The 18987-nt window shown below is 43.2% G+C and overlaps 1 protein-coding gene across 3 annotated transcripts in view; it reads left to right on the forward strand.

Moving 5' to 3' along the window:
- The first annotated feature begins 5595 nt into the window (after positions 1-5595).
- METAP1 (methionyl aminopeptidase 1) overlaps positions 5596-18987 on the forward strand; it is a 29766-nt gene continuing 16374 nt past the window's right edge. For 2 of the 3 annotated variants that reach the window (XR_012580390.1, XM_005484622.4), the window contains exons 1-3: positions 5597-5796; positions 15627-15678; positions 17707-17819. Coding sequence is in view for 2 of the 3 variants with exons in the window: in XM_005484622.4 (XP_005484679.1) it covers positions 5677-5796; positions 15627-15678; positions 17707-17819 (285 nt within the window). In the remaining variant the exon portion in view is untranslated. Of the gene's footprint in view, positions 5797-15626; positions 15679-17706; positions 17820-18987 lie in introns of all 3 variants that reach the window. The other variant, XM_074540956.1, reaches the window with a different exon arrangement.

An 18987-nucleotide genomic window follows, 5' to 3' on the forward strand; every position in this document is an offset into this window, starting at 1 on the left:
AGATGCTCAGAAGTGATGTGGCTGCCTTGCAAATGATATAATCTTCAAACTAAGAGGAAATTTAAGATAGAAAGCAGAGGTGTCACAGATACAGCGAGGAAACCCCACCTTTTGAAGTTATAGTAGAGAAAAAAAGGGGCTGAAGCAAAGAAATGCTGAGTATCTCATCTTCAGCAATCCTCCAGGGATTTATCAGTTTCCAGTGTGAATTTAGGTAGTTGCTGGGAACATCTTCATTGTACAAAGTGTGGCATCCAGGTCAGAGGTGTGTAGGTATGAGCTCTAATTGACCTGCACACCTGTATCTCACTGATTTTTAGAATCACTGTGTTTTATGTCATTGAAAACCTGATCATCTTAGTTTGATTTTGAAACTTGAAAATAAAAAGCATTTTTAACGTCACACAGTATTATTCATGGTTTCTAAAGTGGAAATAAAACACTGATTGTATTTTACTACTATTAAATCTATTTTTATGGCCCTCTGAAGACACAAACAGAGTGAAATTTCTTTGGATATCAGTAACATTCCTGTTGAATTCACTGGGCCAGAACTTCACTCCATGACTTCTACTCTGTTTCCATAGCAAAGAATAAAATTTTTCTCATCTCCAGACATATTCATGGATTCTTTCAAATATTTCCAGCAGCAGAGTTTCTCCCTTTACAGCTTGCAACTTACTGGTTAAATAGGAATGCTTTTTATAAAAACACCCTTTTTTTTTTTTTTTTACAAAGATACTGCTTGTTTCCCTTTGATCTTGTCCCAAGATAAAACAACCAATTTCATATGCATACATTGGAAAATGCTAAAATTCTTACATACCAGAAGAGTGTTCTTGAATGCAGAGAGAGCCATTCTTACATCATAGTGCAAATTTGATTCCCTATATTAATACAGACTCTGCAAGAGTGAACAATCAAATAAAACAAAACAAAAGGATGCAGGATCTTCCTTTTCACCACAACTAAATCTTGCTTGGGATTGGCTTTGAGTGAGGCTGCTCCAGCCTGGATTGTGGCTAGAGTGGGCCTTTCAGTAGTTTAGTTTACATCTGCACCAATGGAGAGGGAAAGAGTGGTGGGGGGCTTAAAATACATTGCAACCTCTTGACTAAGGGAATTGGATGAAACTTGAAATCCCACATGATTTTTCCTTAAAGAAGGAAAATGGAAGCAGGTATTTATTTAATGCAATTCTGTTCATTTACAAAGGATGTTTAAGGATGTTTACAATTATTTTTTTCTCTATGCTCTTAGGAAGACTTTTTTGCTTTGAGCACAGGTTTGTCTGTTCCTCTAGGTAATGTTTCCTATAGGGCTGATTTCCATTCACTTTTTAGGATCATGCTTTTGTCGCCATCTTTGAGGTGTTTGTGATGGGTTTGCAATTTCTCTTTTTTGCATGCACATACACACACACAAAACCTACATAACTGTTGCATTTGGTATTAGAAACTCACTAAGTGCCTGTACCATCTGGCTGAGCCACAACAGTGCACATTTGCATGTGGTCTGGCTCCTGGGTGGCATTTTTGCACTGTTTCAGCCCTCCCTAGACAAAGAGGCATTTAATTGTGTCTTCAATGAGCCTGAACAGGAGACAGCTACCAAGAGCTTCACAGGGAAAGGGGGACTGCCCAGCCCCCAGTGCTGCAATGTAGAGAAGCAAAGCGAGGAGGGGGGCCCAAGCTGAGGTGCTCTCTTAATTAAGTAATGTCAAATTCAGTGGCCATTTTGTCCCTGAGTGCAGCTGTCTCAGCTGCCAGCTGCTCTTGCTTTTCCACGGCTGCTCTGTGACCCATGAGACATCACTGACCTCCCCTTGTGCCCTCTTTGCTGCCCTCACATTCTCCCAGCCCTGCATCACTTTGGAGAAGTTGGGAGGACAGCAGTGGACACAAATCAAGCATCATGAATGGGCTATAAATTCGTGACTCATGTGCTGGTCTTTGTGTGTGTTGGTCTGTAACACAGGGGGACAGGCAGCCAGAAAGGGATGTGAAAAGCCTGACAGAGAAAAAAGACCTCTGCTCAGGTAAGGTCATAGCAAAGGTCAGTGAACTTCCCCAGTGAGAATGAGTGTGCCACCAGATAATGGGAAACGACATGGATGGACTTCCAGGATGCAGGAGCCAGTTCACTTTGTAAATCAGAACATCAAGGCCAAATTGGAAAACAAAACACTGAAATACCACAGAAACCACATAATTTTTAATATGGGGATGATGTAGGGCTGTTTAAAAACCATTTCAACAGCAAACTCTAGGCCAAATCTTTCAGGATTTGTTATTCTAGGCTGATCTGCCATTGCAGTCTGTGTTCTTTCCAAAAACTGCAGAGAACAAGTACACAAGTTTGCAAATTCCTCAATTAGGGGGCTTGCTGTTCTTTAAATTACACATACATTTAAATTGTTTAATTAATACATGCATCCTTGGCTTCTCTAAGGAAGCAGGGAAATAGCATGCCTTTAATTTGCACTTCAGAAATACACCAAATAAATGAAACCAAATCACAGAAGGAACCCCATCTACTAGTTAGAGCAGGAGTCCTCTTTTTTCCTTACATGCCTCCTTGCTGACCACTACAAAATGAGCACAAGCATATACTGACATTGTTCCAGTAAGAATGAAAGGAAATGAAATAGGAATAAGTTGTGAATTTATATTCAGATATGAATTTGAATGAGAATTAGATGATCATAAAATTTAGTAAAGTATCCTAAATTATTAATAACAATTGTACTGAAATCTCATCAAGAAGCAGATGAAGACATTTGAGCAGGAGACAGACACCAAAATTAGATCAGCCACTATCCTTCAGGATTTTTATACCATGTCAGTGACAACAGGTACTTGCAAACCCTGCTTAACCAGGCAAACAATTCTGCAACTCCTTAGGGTTCCTTAAATGAACAAAGAGGCAACTAAAATGTATGAAGGTCCTGCTTTGCTTGATAGCTTGGTTTGTTGGTTACTTGGAAAAGCAGCACTGATTTTTCACAGCACCTGCTAGCACATGGGTCATTAAGGGGTGATCTGCCCATTCAGTAACATTTTCCTTTAAGAAAAGGTTAAAGTAAGCACTCCATGATGTGTCCTTTAAAGATATTCCATGGTGTTGGTTGGCAGTTGGTTGCCTGTCTTCAGAATTTGGACATAAAAATGTCACAGCGTGAGCTGCATGAATCAGAACACAGCTACTTTCACTTGTTTAAGAAAATAATTATTGTAATCTTTGTGTTTTGCAGGCACCCTAGAAACATTCCTAATTTGCTCTGACAGTGAATTCACGCTTTCTACAAGTGGTAGGCTATGATACAAGTATTACCAGTACTGGAGAAATGAAGGTGGGAACTGTCAGAAACACAGGTGTCCACCTGCAACCACACTTCAGTAATAGCATGACATCAAATTCCTTTGGTTTATTTGCCATGCTAAGTGAAACAGCTTTTCACACAGCAAACCTGGGTCATGCACTGTATCTGCTGCCCTTGTCCCATAGTTGGCTGGGCTACTTACCCACTTTTTACCAATTAATGCCATCATAATGCATCAAGTAGATTTATATATATATATACTTATTCTGAATATATTCTGATATAATTATTCTGAAAAAATAGGATCTATGCTTTTCTGTTCTGGGAAAGCAGAAATTTTCACCAAACGTCTAGCCTAGGAGATAAGCCTAAAGCCTAGGAAATAAAGATTTTTTAAATTACTGTTATTCTTTATTAAAATGGGGACAGAAGACCACGGGAAATAAGACAGCTGCATAAAATACTGAGATTATAGTGTGGATTTTGAATCACACTTTTTGGGGAGTCATCTGGATGCTGGGAAAACAGGAGAATATTTTGTGTACTAAGATCAGAATAAGGATTGGTGCAGTTTCATTGAAGTTAATGGCACTGAAGTAGAAAGACAGAATCTCATCCTGCAAAGTTTAACTGAAATCATAGTCTGAAATTGCCAGCAGTGGGAAGACAGATGAAATTTAAACAAGGAGTGGGATCCCAGTACTAAGGGCTGGATCTTGCAGATACATGCTCTGAAGGGTTTGCAGCTATTCTCCCACTCAATAGGCTTCTCCCCGTGCTCTTTTTGAAAGCAACTGCTTATTGACACGAACCAGTAAAAAGCATCTCGCTTTTTTAAGCAAGATGATATTAAGTTAGAGATGTTTTAGTACACAGGATAGTGATTGTTCCTCTGTGATACTGTTGAGGCTGCATCTCAAATCCTGTGTCCAGTTCTGAGCCCCTCACTACAAGAAGAACATTCAGGTGCTGGTGCATGTCCAGAGGAGGACAATGGAGCAGAAGAAGGAGCACAACTCTGGTGAGAGGCAGCTGGGGGTGCTTAGCCTGGGGAAAAGGAGGCTCAGGGAGGATCTTATTTTTCTTTACAACTGCCTGAAAGGAGGCTGTAAGTCATCTGGGGGTTGGTCTCTTCCCCCAGGTAACAAGTGACAGGACAAGAGGAAATGGCCTCAGGTTGTGCCAGGGGAGGCTTAGACTGGATATTAGGAAAACTTTTCTTCATGGAAAGGGTTGTAAAGCATTACAACAGGCTGTTCAGGGAGATGGTAAAGTCACCATCGCTGGAAGTGTTTAAAAAACATGGATATGGCACTTGAGGACGTGGTTTGGTGGTGACCATGGTGGTGGAGCAATGTTGTCAGTTGGACTTGATGATCTTAAAGGTCTTTTCCATCTATGATTCCACAATGACACTAAGTTTGACAACACCCAGAGAACATAAGCAGTCATCTTACAGGCACAGGTAGTATCTTTTTTCACTCTCTAACCCATGCAAATGGAAGAAATATAATATGTGCATTAATCACATTTATTTTTATGACAGATCATTGGTTTCTAGTATTTCTCTTTCCAGGAAGACAATCAGCATCCTTCATGTGACAATGTCACCTTGACTCTGCAGCCTGTTTTTCTAATTTTAGTTACTACCTTACTGAATATTGAATTTGTGATGGTTTTACCTGGGCTAAAAATAGAGCAAAAGAATTGTTATAAACCACACAGACAGACCTACATACCACAGCCCACACTCCATAATAAAGAAGATATGCTTGAGAAATTTCTTGTACAGCCTCGCAGATGAAAACTACGGGAAGTTCTTCGCTGAATCAATTATGGTTGGAGGGGACCTCTAGGGATCATCCAGGCAGGGTCACCCAGAGCAGGAGTGTGTCCGTGTGGGTCTGGAGCGTCTCCAGAGAGGGAGAGTCCATGATCTCCCTGTTACCCTCATTGTAAAGAAGGTCCTCCTCATGTTGAAGTGAAACTTCTTGTGCTTTAGTTTATGCCGTTAACTCCTCATCCCCACCGAAAAGAGTCTGGCACCATCCTCTTGACACCCGCCTTTGAGGCATTTATGCGATGCCTTCTCAGCCCTCTGTTCTCTGGGCTAAACAGGCCAAACACCCTCCTTGCTGTGAGGGCGGCGAGGCGCTGCCACACATCGCCCAGGGAAGCTGCGGATGGCCCATCCCTGGGAGCGTTCAAGGCCGCCTTCCATGGGGCGTTGAGTCCCCGGAGCCTCCTCCCTCCCTCCCTCTCCCCTCCGTCCCTCCCTCCGTCCCGCTCTCCCCGCCCGCCCCAGCCGGCGGCAGCTCCGGGCGGCGGCTCCTCCCCCGTGGCCGCCCGGCAGCATGGCGGCGGCGGTGGAGACCCGCAGAGTGTGCGAGACCGCCGGCTGCAGCAGCGAGGCCAAGCTGCAGTGCCCCACCTGCCTCAAGCTGGGCATCCAGGGCTCCTACTTCTGCTCGCAGGTGAGCTCCCCCGCGGCCCAGCCCCTCGCTCGGCGCTCCGGGCGTGCGGCGGGCGCACGATCCAGCTCCCCGCGCCGGCTCCTGGCCGCCCGGGCCCGGCCCGGCGTGCCCGGCTCTGCCTCTCTGCCCGCCCGCCCCCCGCCAGCCTGGGCCAGCAGCGCCCGGCCGGGGGCCCCGCAGGAAGTTCCCCCTCGGTTCCTCGGTTGTTGGAGCCGGGGAGCCGGGCTGGCGGCCCCGGCGGGGAGGGAGCCCCGTTCCTCCTCGTGGCCGCGGGCGCTGCGGGACCTCGGCGGCACCGAAGCGCAGCCGGAGCGCTCGTGAGAGGGTGCACGGATGTTCTCTGCCTGAAGGGATGGGTGGTCCGTGTGCCCCCCTTAAAATAAAGGCTTAGTGGGACAAAGTGAGGACGTGCTCATCAAATTCCAGCGGCTGCGTTTCCCTGCCGGCGTCTGCTCTGGAGTTGCTCGGCTTTGATAGACACCGGGAGACTTGTTGCTCTGAAAACAGATTTTCTTTAAGTTATGAGTTTTTGTGAAAACTATTTGCTACTCTTCCGTTTTTGTATTATTCCCTTTTCATTCCTAACTTCTTTTTTTCCCACTGTGTCCTTTGGTGTTCTGCTCTGAGGGTGCCAAACAGGAAGGTTCAGGTTAGGCCACATGTCATAGAGCAGTCAGCTCCCACGCAGAAATGTGGGAATTGGACGTGTTCTGTGGGCCACAGTGGTAACGGAGTGTGGTCCTTCTATAGAAAGAGCTGTCTGATGACTGTTTGCGTTTTTTGTTTGTGGGGTTCCTTTTGGTTTTGTTTGGTTTTTTAATTAACTTTCAAATGTACACTGAAATACATAGCCTAATCCTTTGAACTTTTTGTATGTGTAATTCTGTCAAAATCACGGAGGACTTACGTGTTCAGTTCAGAGATTAACACTAGCTTTCCTTGTCACAATTATAACTCACAGTAAAGTCACTGAACGTTTGTGGATAAACATGAGAAAATAATTCAGTCACATCAGCTAGATTAATTTATTAATTAGGAAGAATCTTTTTCCGAGTCAGGGTGTAAGCTGATAGTTATGGTTTGCATAGCACTAGGGGAAAATTTCCCACGTGCTTGTGACACACCCTCTGCACAGCTTCTGGTACTTTCCCCTGAGGTCTCTGTGCCCTATGCTGGGAGTTGCTGCCAAATTAGAGTGACTGCAGCTCAGAATTGTTCTGACAATTCTGCATCTCTAGTTCCCACGTGGTGCTTGTGGTTAACTTCTAGGGATTTGCTCTGTTTTGACATGTCCGATATAAAACTCATCATAAATGCATCGTCAGTGTATACAAATATTGGTTGGTGATGACAAAACCATTTGTTAAGAGAACGAACAGGCCAGTGTGAAGAGTTCCAGTTACATCTTCACTCCCCTCCTTCCCACCTCTAACTCAGCTAATTCCATGCAGAGATTCTGGTTTTCTATATACTGAGTTTAATTATTTGGAAATATCTGCTGCTGCTTTTAGAAAAAAGGAGAATTACTGGAAATACTTTTTGGCTTGTTAAAATAGGCTGCTGGATAACTGACAACATGCTTGTAAAGCTGTCCTGCCTAGAAAATGAAGTACTGAACTGGGAATCCCAGTCATCTCATTTCTGAGTGACTTGGGGCGTGTTGTGCCTTGCTGTGCCCATCAGCAGTGTGGGTAAGCACACTGAAGGTGCACTGGAGGTTTTGGGGCAAGGTGTTACAGAGAAGGACATTAGTGACAGCCTGTTTTAAAGATGTGCAAGAAGTGTCATGCACAGAGAGGAGTGCCCATGTTCATCCTGTGGCAAGGACCCTCAGCCCCCCTGAGTGCCCTGTGTTGGCCCAGCGTGGATGGAGCTGTCCCGAGGCTCCAGCTGTCCTTGTCACCCGGTGCGTGCCGTGGAGGAGACTCGCTGCTGTCCTGCCCTGGTGGCTGGCAGGCACAGTCAGGAGGGTGAGGGAGGTGCTGCTGACAACCTGGCTGCCTCTTCAGATAAGTACATGGCAGGTGAACTTCCAGCTTATTTTCTCTGAACTTCCAGCAATTTCAGCTGACAGCAGTGGACTGGTTAGCATCGGTGAAACTTTTCTGGAGTTCTCTCTTTGATGGTTTTCTTTCCATTCTGGTCTTCCATGCATAAATAACTCTTAGGTAAGCTAGTGAGTGGACCTAGGATGTTATTCCACCTCACAGCACAGCCTGTGTTGTAGCTGGCTTGGTGCTGCTCCCTCCCTCTGAGGATGCACGCTTCTACCCATTGCCTTAGGCTGTCCCTGATTCCTTGGTGAGCCACTTCTGAGGCCTTCAGAGTTTTCTTTTAAATGGAGGAAAAGGAGTTACATTAATTATTTGGGGTTTTTTTTGCTGGTTTAGCACTGCAGGGCTTCAGGAGCGTGCTGCTGAAGAGCAGGCTTGCCCACTGTGGCCCAGTTCAGCCCAACCACCAAGTCAGCCTGTCCTTATGGAATGCACCGGTGGTAGCCAGGTGTGTGGGCGCCTCCTTTGGGCTGAGGGTGGATTGGGAGCCACAAGCTATCTGCATCTCCTTGGCAGGTAAAAGCATCTGTATGGGCCTGGACACCTGGTAATTAATCTGCTTGGAAGCCTACAATGACTTTTTCTTACAGCCAAAACTCCAATCAGAGCTAAAACCAAATTTGTAGGAATTTATTTTCCCTAGTGCTAAGATTAAACAACAGAAGATTGTGAACTGCTGTAGGATGGTAACCATGTGAAGCCATGTGTTTGGATTATAAATCACTAACATATCATTTGCTAAGAAAGAATTGATAGAGGACTGAAAGGTATAGGAGGTATAGTAAGTATAGGGCTGAGGATCCCAGTGTAGTGTGGAGATTGATTAAAAATTATTTTTCATGACTGCACATAGAGAATTGAACTTTCCAAGTAGATTGTGTCAAGACAGTGATTTCCCTTGTGAATTTATCATTTGTGTTTCTCCTTTCCTGGAGAAAGGTTGTTATTCTGGTCACTTAATCTCTTTCTCTGCATCAGAACATATTCCTCAAAAACATGCTCTGAAAATGCTTAGGCTGGAGTAATTTGACATTCTCTGGGATTCCTTTGAGTCAAGACTGTTTTCTTTCTGGCTGTTGGGCACCTTGGAAGCTGGGTACAGCTGCTAAATAATAGTTGTGCTTGTGGATCATGGATGGAAAGGGGGCCATGTTGCCTAGCAGGGAGGTTTTGAACTGGTCATGGAGACAAGGTGAAAATGGCTTTTAGCAGCAGAGAAGCTCTTGAGGTGGTATGTTGAACCCTGGCTTGTTTTTTTCCCTTTCACTTCAAGCTGTAACAAGAGGAACTGTTCTGTTGAGGGATTCTGTCTGCTCTTAACCCTTAGTAATATTTTAGGCTAGTAAATCAAGTACTGTCACTACCAGCTGCCTTTTTTCACTGTCTGGTTTTCCTTTTATTTAGAGACTTACTGCAGTGTTGTGTGTGTTTATCATCTTATGGTGAGATACAGTAATTCAGTCTATCTTCTGAATGTGGAAATCACACAAATGTCCAGCATCACATCTCTCAGGTGTAGAGTTTCTCTTGCTAAGAAGAATTTGTTATTGTGAATTCTGCCTTACAGATACAGTCACTTGCGTGTACATTGTGTGTGGTATGCATAAAGAGTTTGTGTTTAAGTAGACAATTTGCATTTCTTTTATGTCTTCTACAAGTGGCTGAAGGATAAAGAAAGGGAGAGTAGTGACTGTTCTTGTGAACTCCAGTTACCATTTTTGTATGAGCCTTCTAATTGTGAATGGATCACTTATGAATGATTTTGTGTTACTTTCCTGAAAAACTTTATCTTTCATACTACTTATGTAAGTGTCTTGGGCAAAACAATAGCTTTAGTGTGGTGTGGACTAGATGCTGGTACAGGGCCATTTCTCCATCCAAATTCACAAATATCTACTTGTAGACACATTCGGGAAACATTCTCTTCCTCTGGAGTCAGTAGCCTTTGCCATTTTTGTTTCTCTGAGAGCTGGTGGCCATGGGTTGTATCCTAGTAGTAGTCATAACTTACTCAAGGAGAAGTGCTGCCCCTTTCTGTTTTGTGTGCCCTTGTGCTGTCAGCCCCAGGTGTATGAAGTGTCTGGTTATGGAGTCAGAAGGGAGGACTGGGGTTACCTGATGGCTCTGCCATGTGTGTTTTGGGTGTTTGAAGGGGTAGCATTTCTCTGGACTGTACAGTCAGGGTCAGTGTCTCTCTTGCACTGGTGGGTGCCTCCCAATATCTCGTGATACCTCTTGACATCTGAGGTGGGGTATGATTTTCTTCAGCAAAGAAATGCTGTTTTGTTCTCTCAGTGAGTTTATATACAATTTACTGCTTTCTGGAAGGTACATTTTCACTGACACTCAGCCCTGGGCCCTTGACAGCTTTGGATGCTCAAGGTGACAGTAACTTGTGAAAAACTGTGGACCTGAAAAGAGGATTGCTGTCCCATCTGCTGCTTTGCTGTTCCCTTTCACTGTCAGGGTGCTGGGGATGAGGGAGCAGGGAGCAATAGACCTGGATGAAACTATTTTTTCACATCAGACCATAAGACATCAGTGCAGTGTTTCATCCTTGGTTCGCTGTTCTTTGTGCCTGAAATAGGCTGGAAGCAGCTGCTTGGATTCAGCTGCAGCACGCAGGAGTTTCCTCAGGCATAAATGGCACTCAGCTGATACCATCTTCTAGAAAATCAGATCTCCTTCATCAGGAAGCTGACATTCTCAATTGCCTGTAAATCACCATGAATACCTGTGTCTGAGGTAAGCACCTGATTGTTGGTGAGATTTGAAAGCTGAGCCCTCGTGACTTTCTGAATGTAAAACTTCAGACTCCTGTAGGGGGACCTGCTGAGCTAGTGTTCCATGTACTGACAGGATAGTCCAGTTGGAATTCCTCTGGTCCCTTGTTCCTTCACTACACTCAAAAATCAGTTGGATATTTCTGTAAATTTGAAGAGCTGCAAAATGTAGTCCCTTCCACAAAGGGTCATGAGGGACCTAGGAGTCTCAGGGTAAGATGGGATCTTGGATAAAGGAGAAAGTCAATCAACCCTGCTGACACCAAGGCTCTGCATGTAGGTGCTTCGCTTGGAGTTGAAAACACATCTCCAACTCTTCTGAAAAACTGACTATTCATGTGTCCTGCTTAGACTACTTTAGGAATTTTGTACAGAGTTTTTCAGGCTGGAGGCTGTCTCTGTGGGCATGTACTGCCCTAGAAGTATTTCACTATGCTGAAAAGTATCAACTGTTTCATTTAACATCAAATGTATTAACACCTCAACATACTTGTACTTATAAGTAAAATATGAATTAATCTGTATTGTATTTAATATGTATATATAATTGATAGCCTGGTATTAACCTAAATGCTGTACTTCAGAGGGTTTTTTTGGTCTTCTGTTTTGCATACCTTTAAGGTATTTGGTTAAAAATGAGTTCTCATTATGCAAAATGACTTGGTCTCAGGGTAAGCCCCAGACAGTTTTACATTCTAAAGGACATTTGTAAATTCTGTTAAAAAAATTGCTCAGAGTATTTTTAGCTACAGTGTGCTGCTTGGCACTTGCAGTTTGTCCATTGCAGTTCAGGATATAATGACATGCAAAGAGACAGTCTGTCCTCACAGTCTTGATTCTTTTTTAAAATTTTCTGTAAAGTAGAAAATGTTTGAAATTCATTGCCGTGGCTCTAAATGATGACCATAGAGGATGGAGGGGGTGATTCAGTGGAGGTTGGACACAAGTTGGAGTGCTGACAGGGAGATTGCCAGAGCTAACTTGAAATGAGCCTTTCCCATGCAAAGGCAGTGCAGAAACACTGTCTGTCAGCAAGTCTTGGGTTCTGTGCTGTGGTGGACTTGGCTGTCATAGAGTGGCCTGGCTTGGAAGGGACCATAAAGACCATCAAGTTCCAATCTGCCATGAGCAGGGACACCTTCCACTAGACCAGAGCTCTGTCCATCCTGGCTGTGAGCATATCCAGGAATGGGGCATCCATGTCTCTGGGTAGCTTATTTAAATCTAGTTTGTTATATCTGTGCTGTACAGAAGTTTGTAGTGTAGCAATATCCTAATCTTGACTGAGCATCCTTTTTTCCTCTGGAATTTGCAGTTGGCTGTACTTTTCCACCTCTTAATCAGATTGTATGCATACATGAACTGAATCAATAAGAAGCTTTCTGTTATTATTGTAAAAATGACAATAAGCATAGAAGAATTTTCTCCCCTAATTACTTCAATAACTATTTTAGAGGGTTTTTTTCTTTCAATGATTGATTAAAAAAAAAAAAAAACCTACCTCGAGGTATTTGGTAGTGATCAGTGTGTTCATAGTGAAAATGCACCATACTATGAAACAAATACTGCCATGTCACATGATTCTCTTGATATTGGGCGAGTCCTTAAGGTAAAAATCATTTTCAGAAATAGCACATTTTCCACAAGGGGATCCAGCAGGAATCTTTTCAAATGGTAATGCTGGTTGTACCCGGGTTACCTTTTGATATATTCTAATGAACACTGGGTTGAACTTGTCTCTAAACACAAAACCAGTGGGATTGGCTTAAGAATGTCCCGAAGCCAGAAATGTTGTTGAAGGTTTCAGTATGTTGGCTGCCTTTGTCTAGAAGACACATTTATATTTTTCTTTCTGATAGAATAGTTGTACCTAGGATTGCCCTAAACAAGTCAAGGATTACCCCTCTGCTTTTTTTTTTTTGGGTCATACATTTGACCTCTCTTCTTGTACAGTCCTCTTCAGTGCTTCCATGTCTGTCTTGATTGAGGTGTAAAAGTCACATGCAATAAAAAAGAAAAATGCTTTAGGTGCAAAGGGTGGGGATATTAATATCAGGCATGATATTGGATTATGTAGTGCTTGAAATGGGAAGCACTAGGAAGTCTTCCAAGGAACTTGAGGCCAAATTCATATTGTTCCTTTGTACTTTCCCACTGAAGCTAATGTTTTAAAATATAGCCATGCAGTGTTACATGTTCCTTTTTTCACTCTATCTGGAAAAAAAAAATCTTTAGTTTCTTCATTTTAATATTAAAAGTCACCCTGGATATTTTTCCCCTTGGATTTTGTTTATTTAGTCATTGAAAATTTTCTATCCTGACCTGGATAGGAGCACAGAAGAATTGTTAAGAGACAGGAAGGGCGATAGCCAGATTGAAGTAGATGTGTCAGGAGAAGGCTCAGTGAAAAGCACGATTTTCTCCAGAAAATACTCCAAAAAGTGGCCCAGATGGAGAGAATGAGTAGGTTTCTTCCACAGCTTGTTGGGAAGTCTGCAGTATAGAGGGTGAGGGTGTTTGCAATGTGCAGTGGTACTTTGGGAGTGCTTTGTTGCCAGAGCCATGGTTCTCCACCCTGTGAGATGACAGCTGCCATATTTTTGTGTGGAACTGCCAAGGCAGAGCTCTGCAGTCATGTGCAGTGTGGTGCTTGTGCAGTGGGTTGTTAGATAGAAATAATTTGCATGTACCCGGTCAGTGCAGTGCTCGCAGGGAGCGTATGACTGATCCTACACAAAATAGATGGGCTGTAGGTGGATGTGCAGCATGTCCTGTGAGTGCCTCCCAGCAGTGTCAGACCAAGGCACAGAGACTGATGGATTGTACAGTGCACCTGTAACAGCCCCTGCTCACCAGAATGTTCTGGATGTACTGTGCGTGCCTGTTGCAGTTGATGGCTGTGCCGGTGTCTGGTTGTAGTGAACATGGTTGCACCTTTGGAGCTGTGCCCCAGGAGTTCTGGCAGAGCTACTGCTCCTCTGGAGACAGAGGGCAAGTAAAATCTCAGAAGCATGTTTGGAACAACTTAGGCATGTGACAGCCTTATGCAGAATCATCTTAGGTTGTCCACAGCTGCAGGAAATGAAAAGCCAAAATGGAGTTCCTCAAGTTATGCTCCTGTCCCTGGTGCTGTGTTTGCCTGTTTTTTTCTGGTTGGGGGCCAGCAGAGTGGAAGGGCTGTTGGTATAGGACAAAGCCAGGGCATTGGAGAACATCCCCCAAAATTTAATGGGAAAGCAGAGAATGAGCTACAATCAGTAATTGCCACAGCTGATGTATTCCTTCCTTCCTTCCTCAAATACTCCTTTATTCAAAATAGTGGGTTCTAGGTTTGCAGACTTGGTAGCTGCTGTAAGTCCTTAGCTGCTTAGTCCTTCTTTTATGCTTCAGAACAAAGACCTCATGTTTGAAAGGGAATTAAAATCATACTGGTTCTTCCAGTGTCCTTGAAATAGCATTTTTAGATATTTTTTTAATTATTTTTCTTTTCCCTAAAGCAGGCCTCAGTTCAAACCTGTTCCTTTCCTCCCAGCTGCCCAGCAGAGAACAGTGCAGTGCAAAGGTCTGTGTTGCAGTGGGTTATGTAAGTGTGACAGTAAACTTGGGCTGCTGTTGGAAGTGGCGTTCTCTCCAGCCATCGGAAGCGTTGCTTTCAGAGCTCCTGGCAGTGCAGCCCCTGCTGGTGTGTGGGGCAGCACAGCACAACCAGCGGCTGGTTCTGGTCATGAGGGGACAGCACACACACAGCAGGCTCTCTTTGAACATGGGTGTGCTTGTGCACCACTGTTGTGTGTGTTTGTGCGTGCACTTTGGTACCTGCTGCTTGCAAGACTAATGAGGGAGGAGGGAGAGGAGAGGGTGGCTCAACACGAGCAGACTGCTCAGAGAGCTCCGGAGCAGCCCTGAAGCAATGGTAGAATGTTACAAGCTGGGCTCAGTTCGCAGATGTGTTGTCTTGGACTGGTTGAGGGTTGTATACTTTAGGTTGAATCAGTTGTTGGCTCTGGGTGGTAGTTTTACAATGATGATTCAGCATTAGTATTGTTTCTCCTTGAAAAGAAAACCAGTTTGCTTCCTGCCTCTTTCTTCAGAAATTCAGCTGTAATTGTCAGTGATTGGAATTAGCAGTTTCTTAATGGATGTTTTGAGTGCACATAGGCATTGATTTAGAATTTCTGCTACAAACCCAAGTAATTTGCTAATTAGTACCTTAAAGGATCACCTTTAATGCTGCCTTCTGCAGTTTTTCTGCTTAAATCTCTTTTCTTTCATGTCTTTTCTTCATCTTAGTCCTTCTTTATTCTCCAGCTGCTAGTCGTTTCCATCTGCCCCTTTGCTGATTCTTTGTTCCTTGCATTAACTGCTCTATTTGTGCTTGGGAAGAAAAGTCCAGACTCCTCCACAGTCACTCTTTTCTTGATTTCCATTTCAACTTTCTCAATATTTTTTTCAATTTCCTATTTTCACTCAGTAGCCCTCATTTCCGCCCTTTAGTCTACTTCATTAGTTCCCCTGTGGTTGTGCTAATTGGCCTCTGTTGCTTTGCTGTGCTGGAGCAGGAGGCAGAAGGGATGCAGTTAGCAGGAGGAGGTGGATTTTTCTTGGAGTCAGGGGAGGACCTTGCTGCTCACTGCAGCGCTGTAAGGTCAGGTACAGAGAAAAACTGTTTCAGCCAACCTGCAGCCACCATGGTGTTTAAATAATGATTAATAGTCAATATGTAGGATTATGTCAGTGTATTTCACTGCCATGGGTGTTGTCTGTTTGGCTGTGCTTTTTCTGCCTATTCTAATTAATGAACTTTTGAATGTGATGTTTTCTATTGCTAAGACTAGCAGTTACCAGTAGCATTTGCTGCATATTGCTGCAAGGGTTAATAAAAACAGTCTTCCAGTTTTCTTTAAAATCCATTTGCTTCTCCATTTTATCAGCTTGGCATGTCTGTCCATGTAAATACTGCTTAAAACATATACATTTTTGTTTGCAATTCTAGGAATGCTTTAAGGGAAGCTGGGCCACTCACAAGTTACTACACAAGAAAGCAAGTAAGTACATTACTTTTTAAAATGCATTTTCATATTTCTTTGAATTGGTTTTGTCCTGTGCAGTGAGCTGTAGGTGGCCTTGCTTCAGCTGGGGATTGGACCAGATGACCTCCAGATGTCCCTTCTAACCTCATCTGCTCTGTGCTTCTCACCTTGGAATGGTATTGGGTTTTTTCCCAAGATACCTGGCACTGAGTGATGCATATCTGAAATTTTGTCCTGGTCTCAGCAATCTAAAGCACTGTGTAAAATTTCAGAGGCAGAAGTTCACAGAAGTGTTTGTTTCTGTTCACTTTTCTATTTGCATGAATTACTGCTTGAGCTACATTACCAACACAGAAAGAGGGGTGCTGAAATCAAGGACAAGGAGAATAATAAATCACTACTGTAGGGCAGTGTTCCTTCATAGCATTTTGATGTCTAATGCAGTCAAAGGCAGTGCAGTGGGAAAGGTTCTTGCAAAGTCTTTGTGATTAGACACTTGCTGGAACACAAGTGAGTCAGAGTGCAGCTGTTCTGTACATTTTTGGAAAAAAAGGGAGGATGCTTGTGTGCATGGTGCAGCCGCTGATAGAGGATGTATCATAGCTAGGATTTTGCTGAGTTCAGTTCAAAGTAGTAAGAGTATCTGTGTGCCCTAGTGACAGCTGATAGCTCTGTCACAGAAATACCAGGAGACTTGTAGATTCTACCTTGTCTGAGTAGTGAAAATAACCCCTAAGTTTAAAACCAGAGAGAGGGCAGACCTCAGTTCTGCCTCCTCCCTGCCACCACCCTGCCTATCTTCATTAAGCCCTGATGAAAAGTGAGGTAGGATTAAAAAGTGATATGGCAGAAACTCACATCCTCAAATAATTTACCTCCTTTCCTAAAACCCAATAAAGCTTCTTTTTTCATGATAAATGTTGAATGGTAAAATAGAGTAGTACTGATAAGTACAAATGTTTTCCTTCTTTCTGCCTTGCCAGTGTAGGGATCCAATAGTTCACACTTGCATTCTGCATCCTATTAATTTGGGTGATTATGAACAGCTTTGGACTTTCAAATTGTTATTTCTCAGTTTCATCTGAACTGAATGTCATCTGAGTAGATGGCTTAGATGTCAGCCACAGAGGCTCTGAGGAATTGACATTAGGCTTGCAATGGCAGACCTTTTGCTACCTCTTCATCCTTCTGAGATATAAAAAGAGAAAACAAACAAGTTATCCAGTTATGAGTTAAAGATTAATATTATCATGCTCTTCCTTAACCCTTGCCTTCTGTTTCTGAATTCTCCTTTTGGTATTGCTCAGGATCTGCTTGTTTCAATCCTTTATTTAAGCACCTTCAATTTGCCCTCATAGGAATATGTTGTTTGTGAATGAAGTCAGTCATTGGACCACATCAGACGTGAATTTCACAAGGTTTGGAGAGCTGGGAAGCTCCAGCAGTTTGGGACCGTCTCCTAAGGTGTGAGCACTGTTTGTCCTGAACTGCAAAAGTGGCAGGACCTGCACTCTCTCCAGCAGCTCTGGAGCGGTAGCAGCCTCCATGTGTTGAGCCTGACAGTAGAATGGCCTCCCTTCCACCTTTGGATGGTCTCCTTCCCACCTCAGGTCGTTTTGGTGCTGGTCATCTGGGTGCTAAGGGAGATCACAAGGAAGGAATGTTCCCCTGCAGTTCAAGGGTGTTAATTGAAGGGATACTGAGTGCCTCTGTAGAAACAGGCTTTTTTCCCAGGAATGAAACAAGTACTGTGTTATAAAACTGCAAATGAAGAACAACTTAATTACTGCACTTCCTTTGTGCATTCAGTCCTGACATTCCCCAGTTTGCTGTTGAATAGGGTGGGAAGAATCTGAATTTGGAATGGACAACACACAATGATAACTGCTACTTACACTTGCATATATCAGTATCTGAAATTCCAGAAAGACTCAGGCCTAGACTTAGGCACTTCTAAGTCACTTTCTAGACCCACAGTTCTCATTCTTACTAGGACAGGTTTTGCTGCTGCAACTTTTTTCCCCCTTTTTCTTATCTTTTCAGAAGATGAGAAAGCTAAACGTGAAGTTTCCTCCTGGAGCCTGGAAGGTGATGTCAACACAAATCCCTGGTCTGGTTATCGTTACACTGGGAAACTCAGGCCACACTACCCACTGGTAAGCAAGAGGTGCCACTGCTGCAGCACTGCTGTGTTCTGAGCGCTCATGGACCACTCCTGACCTGATGAACTCTCGCATTCTTGCTGAAGGAGGAGAGCTTCTCAATCTGAACCCGATGGCAAGGACATGATGGCTGTCCTTATCATGGTTCATTTTATTTTAACTTGTTCTATCTCCTGGTATATTTATAATTAAGGGAATGCCTGTGAGCATCAGTAACAGGCTTAAGGTCATACTTTTTGGATGTACACTGTGACATTTATTCTGCAAAAAAGCCTCTGCTAGTTCAGATAATATCTCCCAGCTGTTGGTTGTCCTCACCCATTATAGAGCAGTCTGTTTCTAAAAACTTCAGGTGAATTCATTTAGAATTTAAATAAATGGTTTTTTATTATATTATGTAAATGGTTTAAAATAACCTGGTGAATGAACTGGTGAACAGCTGAAAGAACAGAGGTTACAGTAATCTCCTGCACTGGAATGGTGAAGAACAGCAGAGGTCAGTAAGATCTTTGGTTGTGAAAGCAGATTGGGTTTAGAAGATGATGACATATAACTCTGTATATATATATGCATTACACACACACAGAGGGACATACAGATGTAACTGTATTTTTCACTTGGTACAAGTTTGTACATGGAGTAAGCTGAAGCTTTTTTTTTTTTTTTGCAGCAATAATAACATTTTCTTTACATTTGTCTTTTCTAATTGGCCTCTGCTAGAAAAGCTGCCCCAGTGGCATTCTCTCTCTAAGTCTTCTCCATGTTACAGGCTCATTAGAGAACAGATTAGCTGAACCTGAGCCCATGTGTGTTTGTTAGTGTTGTTGGAGAAAAAGGTGTTTGGGACATTTCACTGGCTAAGTAATTTAGTTGTGTTATCTCTGAACTTTGGCTTTTTTGTCTCATGACTGCTGTAACACTGATGCAAGTGGAATTAGAGATTTTGACTAAGATGATGATTAGAAGTATTCTCTTGCTAAAGAGAAGAGGGATGTATTTGACACTAGTGCTCTTGCAGTCTGGAAAGCAGCAGAAAAAAATGCTACAATAAGGCATAATACATTATAAAATCAGTAAGATTCACTTGACAATAAAAATTTGATTTTTACAAAGCTGTACAGTTAGTTATTAAAAGTTGTATAATATGATAGCAATAGGGGGT

The sequence above is a fragment of the Zonotrichia albicollis genome, chromosome 5 (genome assembly GCF_047830755.1).
Source record: "Zonotrichia albicollis isolate bZonAlb1 chromosome 5, bZonAlb1.hap1, whole genome shotgun sequence".
NCBI classification, from domain to species: domain Eukaryota; kingdom Metazoa; phylum Chordata; class Aves; order Passeriformes; family Passerellidae; genus Zonotrichia; species Zonotrichia albicollis.